The 16,373-nt window shown below is 38.0% G+C and overlaps 1 protein-coding gene across 13 annotated transcripts in view; it reads left to right on the top strand.

The window, feature by feature from the left end:
* Positions 1-14,980, top strand: part of ctnnd2b (catenin (cadherin-associated protein), delta 2b) — a 207,011-nt gene extending 192,031 nt beyond the window's left edge. For 9 of the 13 annotated variants that reach the window (XM_088346053.1, XM_088346414.1, XM_088346109.1 and 6 more), the window contains 6 exons: positions 916-1,174; positions 2,812-2,905; positions 3,011-3,137; positions 5,817-5,945; positions 6,082-6,158; positions 8,431-14,980. In XM_088346053.1, coding sequence (XP_088202179.1) covers positions 916-1,174; positions 2,812-2,905; positions 3,011-3,137; positions 5,817-5,945; positions 6,082-6,158; positions 8,431-8,694 — 950 coding nt within the window. In that variant the 3' untranslated portion in view covers positions 8,695-14,980. The remainder of the gene's footprint in view (positions 1-915; positions 1,175-2,811; positions 2,906-3,010; positions 3,138-5,816; positions 5,946-6,081; positions 6,159-8,430) is intronic. The other 4 variants (XM_088346558.1, XM_088346488.1, XM_088346181.1 and 1 more) reach the window with 1 other exon arrangement.
* The last annotated feature ends 1,393 nt before the right edge of the window (positions 14,981-16,373 follow it).

The raw sequence follows: 16,373 nt of genomic DNA, 5'->3' as shown, positions 1-16,373 counted from the left end.
ATGCTTTTTTTTTTTTTTTTTTTTTTTAATTATTTAATTTATTATTATTATGTTTTAGACCTGCGAAGCTCTGAACCCGCGAACGTGGAACCACAAAGTAGCGACGCCCCTTCAAAAATGCTTAAATTTTTTTTTATTTTTTTTTAAATTAAAAAAAAAAAAAAAAGGGTCTGAACTGCTTTTGCTTGGCATCTCCAGAACCATCATTTTGGGCTTTTTCAGCCATTCATTAGCTGGTGTGTTTGGGATTGTTGCCAACTTTAACATAACAAAAATCGTAATTATTTGTGCACAAAATTCATCCTCATTTCTTTTCTCAACAAAATTTCCATTACTTTTACAGATTGTCTGTACGTTTCAGTTCTATCAAGAAGTTAATTTCTATCGCCATTGAAACTAATACTGGAAGTCAAACCTGTCCTGTCATACTTCTGGCATACGGTTGTATTTGATTTAGAACCGTGCGGCAAAAACATACCTGGGGATATTAGTCTTACCCTTTTCGCTGTGATACTTCTCGTATCGCCCCCTATCCAATCATATTTTGTGAAACCAGTGACATTTCGTTACGCCTTCTAGAAGGCGCTGACTCACCAACTCGAATCTGATTGGCTAAACCGACAGCTTTATCGTCACTTATTTTATGCCTTAGGGCCTGCAGCTCTGACTGTGAAGGATTCCAGAAAGGTTTCTGACCGTGGCAACGAGTCATGGCAAAAATGTGATTGATTGGATCCTAAAATACGAAAACACACATCTGCAACCAGGGGAAAAACAATCAGAGGACAGACAATTCAGAATTATTTAATAAGTTTTTATGGACAAACCATAGTTTACATCACATGATATTTCTGCGCTAGCAGAGAAGGCCCACCGCTGCTATGTTCCAATTTATTTCTCCCACGTTGATAACAGGTAAATACGCCATGAGAGACCTGGTGCACCGATTACCTGGTGGCAGTAACAACAACAACAGCAGTAGTGGTGGAGGAAGCACCAACGGCGGTGCCAACAGTTGCTCCCTGGTGGGCAAGACCATGTCGGACGACACCATCACAGCTATTTGCTGTGCTCTGCACGAGGTCATCACCAAAAATATGGAAAACACCAAGGCCCTGAGGGACGCCGGGGGCATAGAGAAGCTCATCGGTGTCGCCCGGAGCAAAGGAGACAAGTAAGTGTTTTTTTGTGAGAGCAATTTTTTTATATAATAGAGCAGCGACATGAGCTTTTTTGATATCTCTCATTGTATTTATACTTTATGTATTCTGTTTGACTCAAGTAATCATGTGGAATTAAAAAAATATTATGTGCATTACTGTTAGGGCAGTGGTGTTTTTAACAAATAAAAAAAATAGTTCAACATGTTTTGCAAAGTTAGTTATTACTATCAAAAAATGTTATATTTCTATACAAATAACCCTGTGTGATAGAAATGGCTACATTTTAAAAGCAAACAAGAAAGTACACTGTGTTATGAATGTAGTGTTAAGATTTGGTTGCTGTTCAATGCAGAGGTGGATAAAGTCTGGAAAAAAAGGGGTGGGTGATCAATCCAAATATTGATATAATTGATACTAGGGAAGTAATTGTATCAGAGTGATAGTACTGTCCTGGAATTGATATGTCACTCCTCCACCAATTCCCTCAGAGCACCTCTTCTATATGTGGATAGCAAAGTCCTTGTCCCTCTCAAACAGCACCCATGGCAACTTTAAGTTTATGCCTGAGTGTAAGACAGCCACAACCAGCCTGCCAGGGCAGAAGGGAGAGCCAAATCTAAGCCTAATGTGGACTTTTTACTACAGAAAAGGACAATGCCAAGTTTCGTTTGTGAGTGAGGTGGTCTGCTTTTGTGGCAACACCACAAATTTACATAAACACATGAAAAGGCTCATTTGGCCAAGAGCAACAAGCTGCAACCAAAAATGTAAACAAATTATAGTTCCTGAATAAACACCTCTAAATCTGTTGTCACTATGGCCAAAATTATCATACGTTTGGCCGGGCTGCTGGGTGCAGCTGCCATTGAATTGTTTTTCAAAAATTGCATCTTCTGGAAAAAACATGAGCATCGGATGGCTCTGGTTGTAAATACAGGTGGATGTAAGTTGAGCACCTCTTTGGGTGGATGTTACCTGCAATTTAACCTCCAGCTTTAACAGATAGCCCTTGGATTAAAAAATATGCAAATAGCGAATGTTTTTTTAAAGATTTAGCATCAGTTCAGGTTAAGTCAATTTACCTTTATTTAATAGCCCTTAGTCACAAAATGTCTCAAAAGACTGCACAGGTTACAGATACAGCATCCCCTGATCTTAAACCACCATGCGGGCAAGAAAAAAACTCAAACACCTCTGCATGAGGAAAATAAGAAACCTTGAGAAGAAGTTGTAGCTTTAAAGTTGCTTTAACTGTAGAATAAAACACCATTTCATTCGTCCTATTTTCTGTTTTGCCCTTCAAAAACAAGTTTGGGGACTCAAATATGCAGCACCTTTCTTTGTTTTTTGCATAAAAACGAATTGATTTACATCTTTGCTACTGATGTAGTTTGATATGGAGTGTTAATAAGCATAATTCCCCATGTCAATTTTTCAAATGAGACAGATTTTATCAACAGTACATACAATCAAATCATCTTAAGTAATTACATTTACAAAAATGACTCTAAAGATATCCTAAGGCCATTGTGTCCAATTAAAACTTTTGGATTAACATTGTAGATATGAATTCCGACAGATGAACAGTGTTATTTATCACAGAGAACAGACTGGCTTTATTTTCTACTTGTTTTTCTCCTCTCAACTGAATTCCCAGACATAGTCCTAAAGTGGTGAAGGCAGCGTCTCAAGTGCTGAACAGCATGTGGCAATACCGAGACCTGCGCAGTCTATACAAAAAGGTGCGTCCTTGAAGTGTCGTCCTATGTTCTGATTTGTCAACATTCATATGAAAAATCCTAAAAATGATTGTTAACCATTTTGTCCTTCTTCATTTTAATCGCTAGGACGGCTATTCCCAGTACCACTTTATCGGCTCATCTTCCACAATAGAAAGAGATAGGCAACGACCTTATTCCTCCTCTCGTACGCCGTCCATCTCTCCTGTACGGACTTCGCCAAACAATCGATCCGGTGAGTTGTGTGCAAATATATATACGGAAATATATTAATAATGTGCCTAAAAATGTAAAATAGTCAATTGTATGGAAAATTGCAATCCGATTGGATGCATGGGTCAAGTTTTTTTGAATTTCTGATCATTGGGCACCGCTTTGCGTCTTAAGTTAACTGATTAAATGTCACGAGGCGGAGTGGAGTGGAAGGAGTGATCGGACCAGGAGGCAGGAAGGGAGAACTCAATTGCGTGACGATCCATAAGTTTTATTTAACAAAATAAAAGTTGTCCAAAAGTCAGGGACAAGACAAACAAAAACATTCTTACAATCAGAACAGAACGGTACAGAGTTCCTCCGGCACGAATTCAACAGGACAGGGCATGACAGACGGAAAATGTTTTAAAAACTAAAACAGGACAAGGCATAGCAGACCGGGGAATGTGTAATGAGCCAGCGCCCGCCAAACCCACAACCCAGCCTTAAGTAGCAGACCAGCAATCAGCTGATCTGCTTCAGCTTGAGTTCGGGGGCGCGGCAGACTGGTCGCCATGGCGACCGTGACATTAAAAGCCGTAGGTCTGTGCTCGAAATGAGCACTTTCCTTTGCACTGTGGAAGCAAAATAGACTTAGAGCAGAAACAGACTCAGTTTAAAGTTCCCAGACGGGATGTGAATGCATGTTACTGCCCTGTCATCACCTCCTCCACTTATCAGATTTGGCATGTACTGCGGTGGTCTCTGTGGCTTCTCTCTTCGTGCTCCCGGCCTTCTCCCACAAGCCACCGACTACAGACTCTCTTGCATGCAGGGGTGAATGCGAGTGTATATCTATAAAGAAAGATTGCTTGTAACAAGTGTCATATGAAGTCTGTTGGGAAGGTAGAGAATGAAGTGTTCACTGACAAAAAAAGATCAAATTATATAGGGGGGGAGTTTTATCTATCTATCTATCTATCTATCTATCTATCTATCTATCTATCTATCTATCTATCTATCTATATATATATATATATATATATATATATATATATATATATATATATATATATATATATATATACATCTATCTATCTATCTATCTATCTATCTATCTATCTATCTATCTATCTATCTATCTATATATATATATATATATATATATATATATATATATATATATATATATATATATATATATATATATATTACCTTTCAAAAGTTCAGGATAACCAGATAGTTTTGTGTTTTCCATGAAAAACACTTTTATTCATCAGAATAGGTGTCCAATATCTCTGTTCATTTACTTATACGAATCTCTTTCTTTGTTAGTCGTTTTCAGAGATGGCTTTTTGCCACTCTTCCTTGAAGGCCAGCATCTCTTCACTGTAGATGTTGACACGGTTGTTTTGCGGGTACTTTTTAACCAACCTCCTAGTTGAGGACACGTATGGTGGGACTCTGTTGTACATAATAATAATAATAATAATTTCCTTGTATTGTCATTCTGTGTAACAATGTACACAGAACGAAATGTCGATTGCACCTGACCCGTTGTAGCGAGCCGATGCAGCCGCAGCCAACAGAGGGCGCCGCCGACCACTTTTTAAGTCTTAGGAATGACTCGGCCGGGGCGCGAACCACCGACCTCCCAGTCTCAAAGCGGGCGCCTTACCATCTAGGCTACTGAGCTGGTCATGTCCTCTTGCCTTCACTCTCTCCACTCTGGTTGGAGCCTGTGCGTAGAGTTCTCTGGAGGGAATAGTACACACATTTGAAGGAGATCTTAGGTTTCTCGCATGGAATAGGCTTCATTTCTTAGAACTAGAATAGACTGTCAAGGTTCAAAGTTGTTTGTCTCTGGCCATTCTGAATGTCAGACCACACACACTCAAATGTCACGCTCCAGATACTAGGCTAGCTTAAAGTAAGTTTAGTTGTAAAGCTTCTCTTACTAGCTAAACTGTTTGCAGCTCTTTTAACATAATTGCACAGCCATTTTCTAATAATCTGTTAGGATTTTAGAGCAATTAGTCAATGTAATTTATTATTAGAACACTGATTACTCGAACCAAACATTTGCAGCTAAACTAGTCATTGACCATATTAATAATGTATAAGGTGCATTTCTAATTAGGTTCATGTTATCTTCATTGAAACAATAGTGCTTTTTCTTCACAAATGAGGACATTTCTATGTGACCCCAAACTTTTTAAAGGTAGTCTATGCTATATAAGATTCCAAATAAAGACGTAGAATAGGGTATAAAAGACTTGACGTAAGACAGGGACGAACGATATAGGGGTAACTAAAAGTGATTCTTAGGGTGAGAAGCTCGGTCATCCGAGTGCGCTTAAAAGTTAAGCTAATCCTCTTCTGCTAGTTGAGGTGGCTCAGCTATTTGGTCCGTATGCCTCCAGGGCACCTAGCTGGTAGGTTGTTTCAGGCATGGCGCGCTGGCCGGAGTCCCTAAGGACGACCCTGAACAGGCAGGGGAGACTATGTCTCTCGGCTATCCTAGTAACTCCTCGGGATCCTTGGCTGGTGACAGGGATATCTGTGCTTCTCCGCTAAAGTTGCTGCCCCGCAACCTGACCCTGTGGATGTCAACGGATGGAGAAAAGTGTTACTGCTATTATTAATATCAATTACTTGGTGAATTCCCTTAATGGAGATGTGGATGAAGATGATTTTTTTTTTTTTTGTCACTTTTGTGCAGCAAGTGCGCCGGCGTCACCAAGGGATATGATGGCGTTGAAGGAAAGGAAGAATGACTATGAGCTGGCTGGAAATGCGACCTATCGCCCAGGCAAGGGTGAACACACATCCCGCAAGGATACTACCATGGGTAGGCAAAATCATGTCTTCTGAATCTTTGCTAGATCGTTTTCAAATTCAGAGTCAATTGCATATTGTGAAGTCCTTAGTAACAGGTTAGGACAGCCAAGTTAATGGTTAACTTACCTTAATCTCTGCCTCCATAGGTCAACTCTCCTTTGGTTCTTCAACTCTGCACAGAGGCGCATATGTGTCACCAACTGAAGACCTGAAGTATAATCAGGTACAATTTTTTTTATAATTATTTGGAAAAATGTTACAAATGCAAAACATGTAAATATATTTTATTTATTAATGCAGCATCCATTCACATGCTTGGCAACATTTACAGTTATTCTGTCACCCTAAGCCACCCATCGTTGTTTTGGACATGCTTAATAACCATATAGCATTACAAAACAGACTTAGTTGTCCTGACAGGCTTTTCTTGATGTTTTTCCACGTCTTTGAAACGAAGCTAGACCTTTTTGGTTTTATTTTTTAAGGGTAAATTTCTTTACAGATTACATAGAAAAGTTCACGTCATTTCGGAAAACCACTAACAAGAGGTCAAAGCATGCAAATGCTTTTCTAAATTCCTTCAGTGTTTGACTCTATCGCCCGGCATTTTTTCTACGTATGGATAGCTGTACTAACAGGACTAGTACATGGTACCGATATGTATTGTTGTTATTCAATTATTTGATTGTGATTATTTACTTCTTGATAGAATTATTAAATTTCTTGATATATGCATTCCTTTGCGTTACATTGTTTCAAGTGGTGTTTTTAGATTGCAGTTAGGAGAAGGCCTCGAAGTTTTATCAGTACTCGCATGGCCCAGTCTGCACAAAGGCCTGGTGTGAAGTAGTTCATAGTACAGCCATTGTGAAACCATTCAGCCTTATTTTTTTAATAACATTGCCCGGAATATTCTGTTCAATCAAAACCTCAACTGAACTGCTCTTCTCCAACATTTACCCGTCTCACAACCGAGATGTTAAAGAAACACACGAAGGAAGAAAAGCCATTCCTCTTTCTTATTTTCATATTTAAAATGTAAATAAACAAAGCAAATTATCGATTTTACCCTGAAAACATTATTAGGGTTTACGTTTTAAGTATATGAAATGCTGTTAAACAACAAAAAAACGTGTGACCTTAACAATAGATAATATAAGTAGTTGGGTATGTTTTAAACTTGAATGTGATTTGAAAACTTGACGCAACTGATTTCGCAATGAAATATCCTTGACGCAGAACTCAAGAATTCTAGCCTGGGCATTATTCTTGACTGTTGTTTCCTTTTGTTTCTTGATCCTTTTCTACACATAGATATCTCCATGTTAGTTTTGAATGTCCCGCATAAAGGGAATGAGAACAGTGAGCTAAAACTCAGCCATATTGGCAACCACGTTGGGACAAGCAAGCGCTTTTAATGCGCAGGAATTTTTATGTCTGCAGAATTACCTGCCTAATTTATAGATATTTTTAGATGCATTGTTTATAATTAGTTTAATATTGTTTGCATATGGTACTGTCAAGAAACGGACCGGGAAGCAGGAAGTCGGAACTCATATGCGTAGACGATTGGTCACTTTAATTAAGAAAATAAAAGTTGTCCAACAAACAAACGGACCAAAGACAAAACAAAACAGGTTTAAAGGCAATCAAAATAACAAACTAGGTATTACTCAGATCAAACAGGCATGAACAGGTCTTCAACAAGGTAAAGCAATGGTCTGGCAACGGGCAGTCCCAAAAGGAGCGTTTAAGTACTCCACAAGCAATCAGTTTAATGCGTGTCAAGGGCGGGGCCAGCTGGGTGCCATGACAACCGTGCAGGAGATGACAGGTACATGTTTTTTTTTTTTTGCTAAGGGTATGTGTTATCTGTACTAATGACTTTTAAAAATGTGGGTATAAGTGACATATTCTAGTGGCCCGCAACCACCAGACGGCGGACCAGTACCGGGCCGCGCGGAAAGAAAAAATTGTAGCTTTATTTTTTGCTCATTACTTATTTATTAATGTGTAACACCCTTTTTTCCAAATAAGAACTTAAAGTTTCGGTGTGCATTATACATGAGGTTATGCAGTTCAGGGGGATAATGTGACTAAAATAGTGAGACACTGAGATAAAAATTAATGACTTATCCAATGTCATCTAAATCACTAGTTGTCTAGTGACTATTCAGTGGATTTAGGCTTGCTATTTCTTCTTATTATTATTGTTATTATCGCTGATGTCATTATTGCCTGGGACGCGACATTAGACGGACGTTAAATCTTTCCTTAGTAGAGAAAAGGTTGGGGACTATCATATTGGGATGAAAAAAACAAATACCTAGAGGTAAGATCGGGCCTAAAAAACCCAAGCCCCCGGGTAATAAAGCCCGACCAAATAACTTGATATGAGGGGCCGAGCCCGATGCAAATTTTCCTTTTTTATTTGTAAGGACCCGGGAGGACACGGGGTGATTTTTGTCAACAATAATGTCTCCCTCTCCGTGCAGGTGTCATCTCAAGGATTGCCTTCAGAACCCTACCCGCCTTTCCAGAATCCTCCCCCAAATGACAGCAGTAACTATGAGGACCAGGCCTTCTACGAAAACCAGGTTCACCCAGGGGGGCGCCCCCCACAGGGGGATCTCAACATGCACTTGCAGGGACTGAAGTCCACCGGAAACTATGTAGACTTCTACTCGGCCTCTCGCCCCTACAGCGAGCTCAACTACGAGACCAGCCACTATCCGGCCTCCCCTGACTCCTGGGTCTGAGCGGGGGCTTGGGGGAGGTCACTGGGGAGAAGAGGAGAAATAGTCTAGAACCCCAGGTAGGAAAGGCCTACACCTCCCTGTTCTTTAGTTCCTGTGTAGCATCATAGGTAGTAAGTCATCCAAGTGCAAGACCGGGACCAAGAAAGGATGTGAAGTGAACAAACTGCAAACTCTTCCCGGAGACTTTGAGAGAAGGAGGAGGAGGCAAAGAAGGCGCAGCGGCCGGCAGAAAAGTGGCCTTGCATGTGCATGCACACCACCAATAAATCTGACCGACATTTTCTTACTGTGTTGAGTTTGTGGGCAGACTGAAGGAAAGCCTGAGTTGAAAACATGCTTGGGGACTGTTGCATAAAGAAGGTGAGGAAAATAAGTGAGAGGGGTAAAGTGGAACACGGAAAAGCGCATGGAAGTTGTCACGGGTATCCGAGAGAAGTGTTTGTACATATGTAATATAGTAACATGGCTTTTGGTATTGTGAAGCACAAGAAACCGAGCTGTAGGACATGTAGGACGTCTGATGCACCGACTGTGTTTCTCTATGTGGCTTTGCCGTGATGTCTCCTCCTCTGGGAAGAAGATTGCTTTTGGAAGTTGTCATTTGTAAGCATATCTTTTCTTTTTCTTTGTTTCTACTTTATAAATTTTCAGTTGTATACTATTTGATGTACGCTGTACATTTACTGGCAATGCATTGTGTATTTGTACGTTGCAGTATTACTGTACCTGTTGGCCTGCACTACATGGGCCTTGCTCACCTCTTCACTATCCTCTGACGATAAAATACACACAAACACACACTAAGTACTGTACATTATGAGCTCAACAGAATAGTAAAATGCCTATAGAAGCAGAAATTAGACTGGGCCACAGTGCTCATTCGATGGCCTTAAATACAGCATTGTAATATGATTACTATTTATTCAATATTGTTATTTGTTTTTGTTTTTCAAACAGTGGTATGCTGCATCAGAAAAGCGAGCCCTGCAATGATAGCCCTGCCAGATCATGAGTTCAAGTAAATCAATGTAATGTGCACTCATTAACTGCCATTGGCGGTTAGACGTCAAAATCCATTTTAGCCGTGCTGGAAGGTAGGGAGTTTAGCAACGTGTTACACACTGTTCCGTCTTCATATCGCATTTCAACATTTTATTTTATTTTTTTGCACAGTTTCTAAGCATTTTTGCATACACCGGTATCAATTTAAACGCGGGGTATGTTGTTTCAGGTGTCCCTAAAAAGTTGAAGATACAATGATTTCTCTATATGTGTTAACAACGCCAACCTGAGTTCAAAGTCAGTCTCTAATTGTTTTCCCAACACCCCTATTTGCTTGGATCTAACTTTTTGCAATGTTGTTCTGGGATACACAACACATTAAGTAGAAAGAAAAGGGGCTTGGAAGTAGGAGATTGACCTTACGCTCATCATTGCAGTTTTTTGTTGGTGTAGCATAAAAATGGTAAAAGTAAGAAAGCCCCATTTTAAATACAGTCCTAAACCCCCCAAACAATTCTTTTTCCAAAAGAATAATTCATTCGAGCGCGTCTATGAAATGCACATTCACCTGATTAAAGATTTTACTGAGACCAAGATCATGACTTTATACCAGGAGGCGCCGGCAGAAAGTAATAAAGTTTCGAATTCCGGACAGCACTTTTAAGAAGAGGGCCAGTAACTCAAAGCAATCCAAAGAAATGACCTTTGTTGCCAAGGGGATGATTGGAACAATCCAAACTAATCGTTTACAAGGTGTCCTGTTCATGTTTTATTTTAAACATAGATTTACACCACATATGGATGGATACAAATAGTGAATCCATTATACAGTATACGGAATGTATCATTTTTGCCGTAGGTCCGAAAATGAAAATGGAAGCACCCGGTAAAACCAATCAATACGCATGAGGCCTTTTTAGCAACTAAGTGTGAGTTTCTGAGTATAATCTGTCTCTGTACTACAAGTCCCACAGTGCTTTGCATCGTAAAAATATCCTGAATTATGTAAACTTTGTGTGGGTGATAATGGATAAAAGTAACAGATTCCTTGTGTTAAGCTATTGTACGTCCCACTTTCTTCCTACATTGCGTAAATATACTTACTACGGTTATGAAACGGATTACCTGCAAGAAAAGAGGGAACACTATATACAGTACTATATATATATATATATATATATATATATATATATATATATATATATATATATATATAAGTATATTCAAATAAAATAATTTTAAAAGCCCCTACAATTTTCAAAATGATTATGAATTGCTTCCGTTGAATGTCATTCTCTTAGGGGATGTTGTGAAAGGTGTAATCACGTTCTTTTCGCTTTAACTAAAAGATTATGGACCTATGTTTTTGTGGCATCGACTGTGGAATTCTAATTTTTCTAGCTGACATTGAGATTGAATGATGACAGGTCATCCAATGTAGCTTGAATTCAAACCAGAGAGGCAATGTGCAAGACATGATCTTATCAGAATAATTATATACATTACTTGATATATTATCTTATTTATGTTCAATTATTGGATTTAATAAAATTTACGATAAGGGTCAATCATCAGTTAAATCGATCGCTATTGGCTGAAGTTATTCGGAGCCTCGGATAGGCTATCGCGCCAAAACAAACCCTGCATTTAGCCGAAAAAGATGTGTCAATCATCAGTTAAATCGATCGCTATTGGCTGAAGTTATTCGGAGCCTCGGATAGGCTAGAGGGCCAAAACAAACCCTGCAATTGGCCGAAAAAGATGACTGAATGGCAAGCTTGCTAAACTACACCATAAAGAAACATGTTTCATTAGTCTGTATTTGTAAATATTTTACTCTCCTGGATTTACTACACTCACGGTTGTAAGAAGACCATGGTTGCGTATCATTATTGAACGTGAGAACTTAGGTGAGCTATGCGGCTTTGTATTTTCCCGGTATCTTGTTTTAGAACAATCTTGATGTTGCTGTGATGAGTTGAGTGAATTAAACTCAATTCCAAGTGTTTATTGTCATCTGCACAGTAAAGTTGCAAGCGAAAAAAGAAAATAGAAACTAAGGAATGGTTGGCATTTCTTGAATCCCAAGACTTTAACCTTCCGAATGATATTTGATATGATGCATTTGAGTGACATCATACGGACACCGCATCCGCACGTGTCTACGACACGTATTTGCTTCTTTGCAAGCTTTGGGAATGTTAAGGGGGTAATCAGTTTGACTGAATCATCTGACTGTTTTGTCGACATTCCCATTGTAGCGCCTTATAGTCCGGTGCGCCTTTACTATGGAAGATATAGGACCAAAAACTATTTTTGGGGGTGCGCCCTATAACCCGGTGCGCCCTATAGTGCGGAAAATACGGTACTTTTGGACAGAACCGATAGGTAAATGTAATTTTCTATAATGTCCAAATGGCGGCGACAAAGTGTCATTTAAAGTGGATGTGTCCTTGATCCGGCCCACCAAACAAAATTTTTCAAAATGCATTGAAAATGTATACAATAGTAAATAAAGTACTACACAAAAATACAACAAAATTACTACAAAACTAAATATCAAATTTAGTGCTTTAAAAAAAGCGACCTACTATATTATTTTGCTTTCATTCTGAAAAGAAAAAAACACTATAGACTTTACTACAAAAATACTACTGCAGTAATCCTATAACACGAAAATATTACTAAAGAAGTATTATTAACAGAAATACTACAAAAATAAAACAACAGTAATAGTATATAACTATGAAATAAATACTACAATAAATACTATTATGGTAATAATAATACTACAGAATACTTTGAAAATAATTCTACAAAAATACTTCAAAATATTTCTACAAAAATGCACCTACAGTAATACTACAGATATACTACAAAATTCTACTATGGAAATACTACTAAAATACAATCATGAGAATACTACCAAAAGACTAAACTAAAGTTATACTTTAAAGAAATTACAGAAATACGACAAAAATAAGACTACAGCAATAATACAAAAATCAGACAGCAGAAATATAACAAAAATATGAAAAAATAAAAGTACAGTAATACTACAAAACGAAATATCAAATTTCGTGCTTAAAATATTATTTTGCTTTAATTGTAAGAGTTTCAAAATCAATTTGCTAAAAACAAATCTATCTAAAAGCAAATATAAAGAAATAAAACATGTAGATATCTGCATGTTTAGACGGTATATTTATGAATGAAAAAAATGGATAGGTCTCCAGGACGGCTCCTTGGCCAATTTATTTTAGCCCAATGTGGCATGCGACCCCAAATAGTAGACCAGTCCTGTTGTATATGAGAGCATTTCATTATATTATACATTTCTAATTATATTTACCATATTTGGGGTATATAAGGCACGCTGGATTACAAGACGCACTTTTGCATTTCCACAATTTGTTTTTATTTTTTGATGAGTCTTACTTTCCAGATAATACGGTACATGAGTTAAAAACCCCAGGCTGGGAAAATAATATCAACAAAAGCAAAACACGTACAAACCAATAGCAAACAGCAGCTTGTATATTTCCATGTATTTCTCACATAACTGCCAGTTAAGCTCAGTGTGTGCCAAACAAAGTTCCTACACCCCTGCCCCAATTCTGGAGGATATCCCCACATTTGCAAAGTTCTTGGGACAAAATGGAGTACTCACATTGCCACTTTGTTTATTTGTTTTTTATTTTAATTCTCATTTTTATTGATTTTGTTTTCCTAAATTGTGTACTACTGACATGAAGGTTATGTTACTGCTGGACCAGAAGGACTTACAAAAACACAAATAAAAACAGAAAAACTTCAATCAACCAAAACAATTTCATTACAACAAAAGAAAACTGTACAAAATGTGTTTATTTCTGTGTTATAAGATATTGTTTGACATACAACTAAACCTTCAAAACAAATGTGTTGCATTGACTTCATGCTAGACTAATAATAGAGTAAAACTGTTCTAAGAGTATGAGTATATATATGATATAAATAGCTCCATTTTATGTGCAGATGTGGACCTCAAGCCAGCGACATTTCGACAAAAGACTTCATTGAGGATGTTCACTTTATACTACATATTAATAAATTGTCGACTTTTGTGTGGTAATGTTACTATGTGGACTAGATTAGAGCGAGACTTGCAAATATGTGTTTTTTTTTCCAAATATTCATCAATCCAAAGAAGCCGCGGTAACAGACTTCAACTACTGCAACAAATGTCAAATCGGGACAAATTTGAATTTGTTACCTCATTCCAACACAATCCGATTCTTGAGTGGCATTTCCCATAACTGACCATGAGGATATTTTATCACTAAATCAAATGAAAACTAAAGACGCTCCCCTACTTACGACCATTCGACTTACGAAAAATGGTAGATATGAACATTTTTTCGGATGTCGAAAAATATCCTGACATTGCTGTTAATTACAATTTGTATTGTGTGCACCTTTTCCGGAGTACAGAGCAGTACTGTAATGCTTCCTTCCGCCACTAATGGCATGTGGCACTATGAGAGGTCACCCAGCATCCACCCCGAATTAGAAATCCACTTCCTCTTCCTAGTTCTTGTGTAAACATTCTATACTATATCTCCAGCGCACTAAGAACTTTGACATGTTTATTGTTTAATATCTTGTGCATCCATTCAATATGGTTGATGTAAAGTGTAAAGAGGAGGCGAGCCATTTCTAATGAAATTAAAGTGGAATAAAAAAGCTTGATGCGGTTGAGAAAAAGGTAGGAACGCTTTTTTTCGGCCACTTTTTACAACGGAGGAGGACCTCTTGGAGCGCGTCTTCCAAAAGTAAGTTAAACTTAACTTTATTTATCTTTATAGAGCATTATATTTTATGAAATGTTTATTTTTTAGTACAAAACAATACAGGTTACTTATACAAGCCTTAAACCTACTTATATAAACCTTAAACATACAAAATATGGCACTGAAGCAACTTACAAACAAATTCAATTTACGAACAATCGTCCATAATCTCGTTCATAAGTAAGGCAGCGTCTTTGTATGTGATTCTTTTTCCTTCTAAAATAATGGTGTACAACTTGATAAAGCTGTTTCCCCCTTGTTTACTGTTTTTGGAAAGCCTGGAAATGACACACAGACGTCATTGTGATCCTGTGGCAGTATAACCAAAAGTAAGGACTGTGTAGAGATATGATATTGGCGTTTTTCAACCCAAAAAAAGAGAATTGTGATTCTTTATATGCCTCAAACTGATTGCAATCACTCCACAATATAAATAGAATATTGAAGAGGAATTTGGGAGTTGTCTGTTTGTTGCCAGATAAGAAGGTTTGAAGATGTTTTTATTTTGGACCAATCAACTTTGACTGCCACATATGCTACTACATGCAGTGACATGCGTTGAGATTGGTGTCTGGTGAGGCACAGTCAGATTTCCAAATAAATGAGCCTACATTTTATTCATCATTTGTTCGTAAAACCTCTGCCAAAGGTACCTCTTTATTCGAGCATACCTACACCGAGAATTTTGTTTTGTTCTTTATTTACAAAAATCTTCAATCTCAATTCACAAAAAATAATCCAGTTCACGAAGAGTCCCAGTTGCTCCTATTAGATACCACTTGAGGTTATATTTCTGTTGCAAAAAAACGGAGAAAAAGAGGATGAACCAGCGATACTGGCATCTACAAAGGAGTTTAAAGAGGTGCTGGCTAAGTGGCAGGAAGTTGTTGCTTTTGTTGAAAAAAAAAGACATCCAGAAAAAGTGGCAACTGGTCGCACAACAGCTCTTTTAAGTGATTCTTGTATTATACTTTTCCATAATATGTTGAAGGGGTGGCGAGACATTTCTTTTCTTTCCTTCTTTCGTTTCTTTTTTTAAAGACCTGTAGAAAGTGAAACCTTGCTAGTCCTGCTAAAAGGGCAAAGGAAAGTAATGAAAAAAACTGAAACAGACAAAAGAAACTGTGCTGTAAAGAAAAGTTGTGTGTTCACGTTCATTTAAAGTTACAATAACTTTAATTTTAAGTGTACAATAAATGCTAACTTATGATCAAAAGTCTGCTTGTAAATGAGTTACCACAGAGATTTCAGCTGTCAGTTTCCAGTGTGAGGAACATAGTGAGGAAATGAAAGTCACAGGCACAGTTGTAGTTAAGGCCCAGGGTGGCAGGCCAAGAAAAGTCTCAGATAAGCAGAGGCGAAGGATGGTGAGAACAGTCAAACTCAACTCACAGACCAGCTCCAAAGACCTACAACATGATCTTGCTGCAGATGGTGTCTCTGCGCATCATTCAACTTTCCAGCGCACTTTGCACAAGGAGATGCTGTATGGGAGAGTAATGCGACGGAAGCCTTTTTTTGCGCACAAAAGTAAAGTTTGAAGTTCAAAGGAAATGCAGAGATGATTTCTAAAATAGAAGTTCTATTTGATGTGGATGACGTTGTGAAGGTTGTCTCTGTCTTTTCAAGCGACTCTGTTTAATGAGTCGCTTGAAAACTCAATCGTACGTTCGCGTTATCTTCTGTGAAAACTCAAGCAACTCATTAAACAGAGTCGCTTGAGGTAGGCTAAAGCACATTCTGACAAGTCAGCTTTATTTTGGAATAAGGTGCTGTAGACTGATGAAACTAAAATTGAGTTATTTGGACATAACAAGGGGCGGTATGCATGGCGGAAGAAGAACA

The sequence above is a fragment of the Urocampus carinirostris genome, chromosome 1, assembly GCF_059441175.1.
Source record: "Urocampus carinirostris isolate Australia breed hairy pipefish chromosome 1, RoL_Ucar_1.0, whole genome shotgun sequence".
In the NCBI taxonomy this organism is placed as follows: Eukaryota; Metazoa; Chordata; class Actinopteri; order Syngnathiformes; family Syngnathidae; genus Urocampus; species Urocampus carinirostris.
Note: the sequence above shows the minus strand (reverse complement) of the source record. Positions and strands in the feature narration are given on the sequence as shown.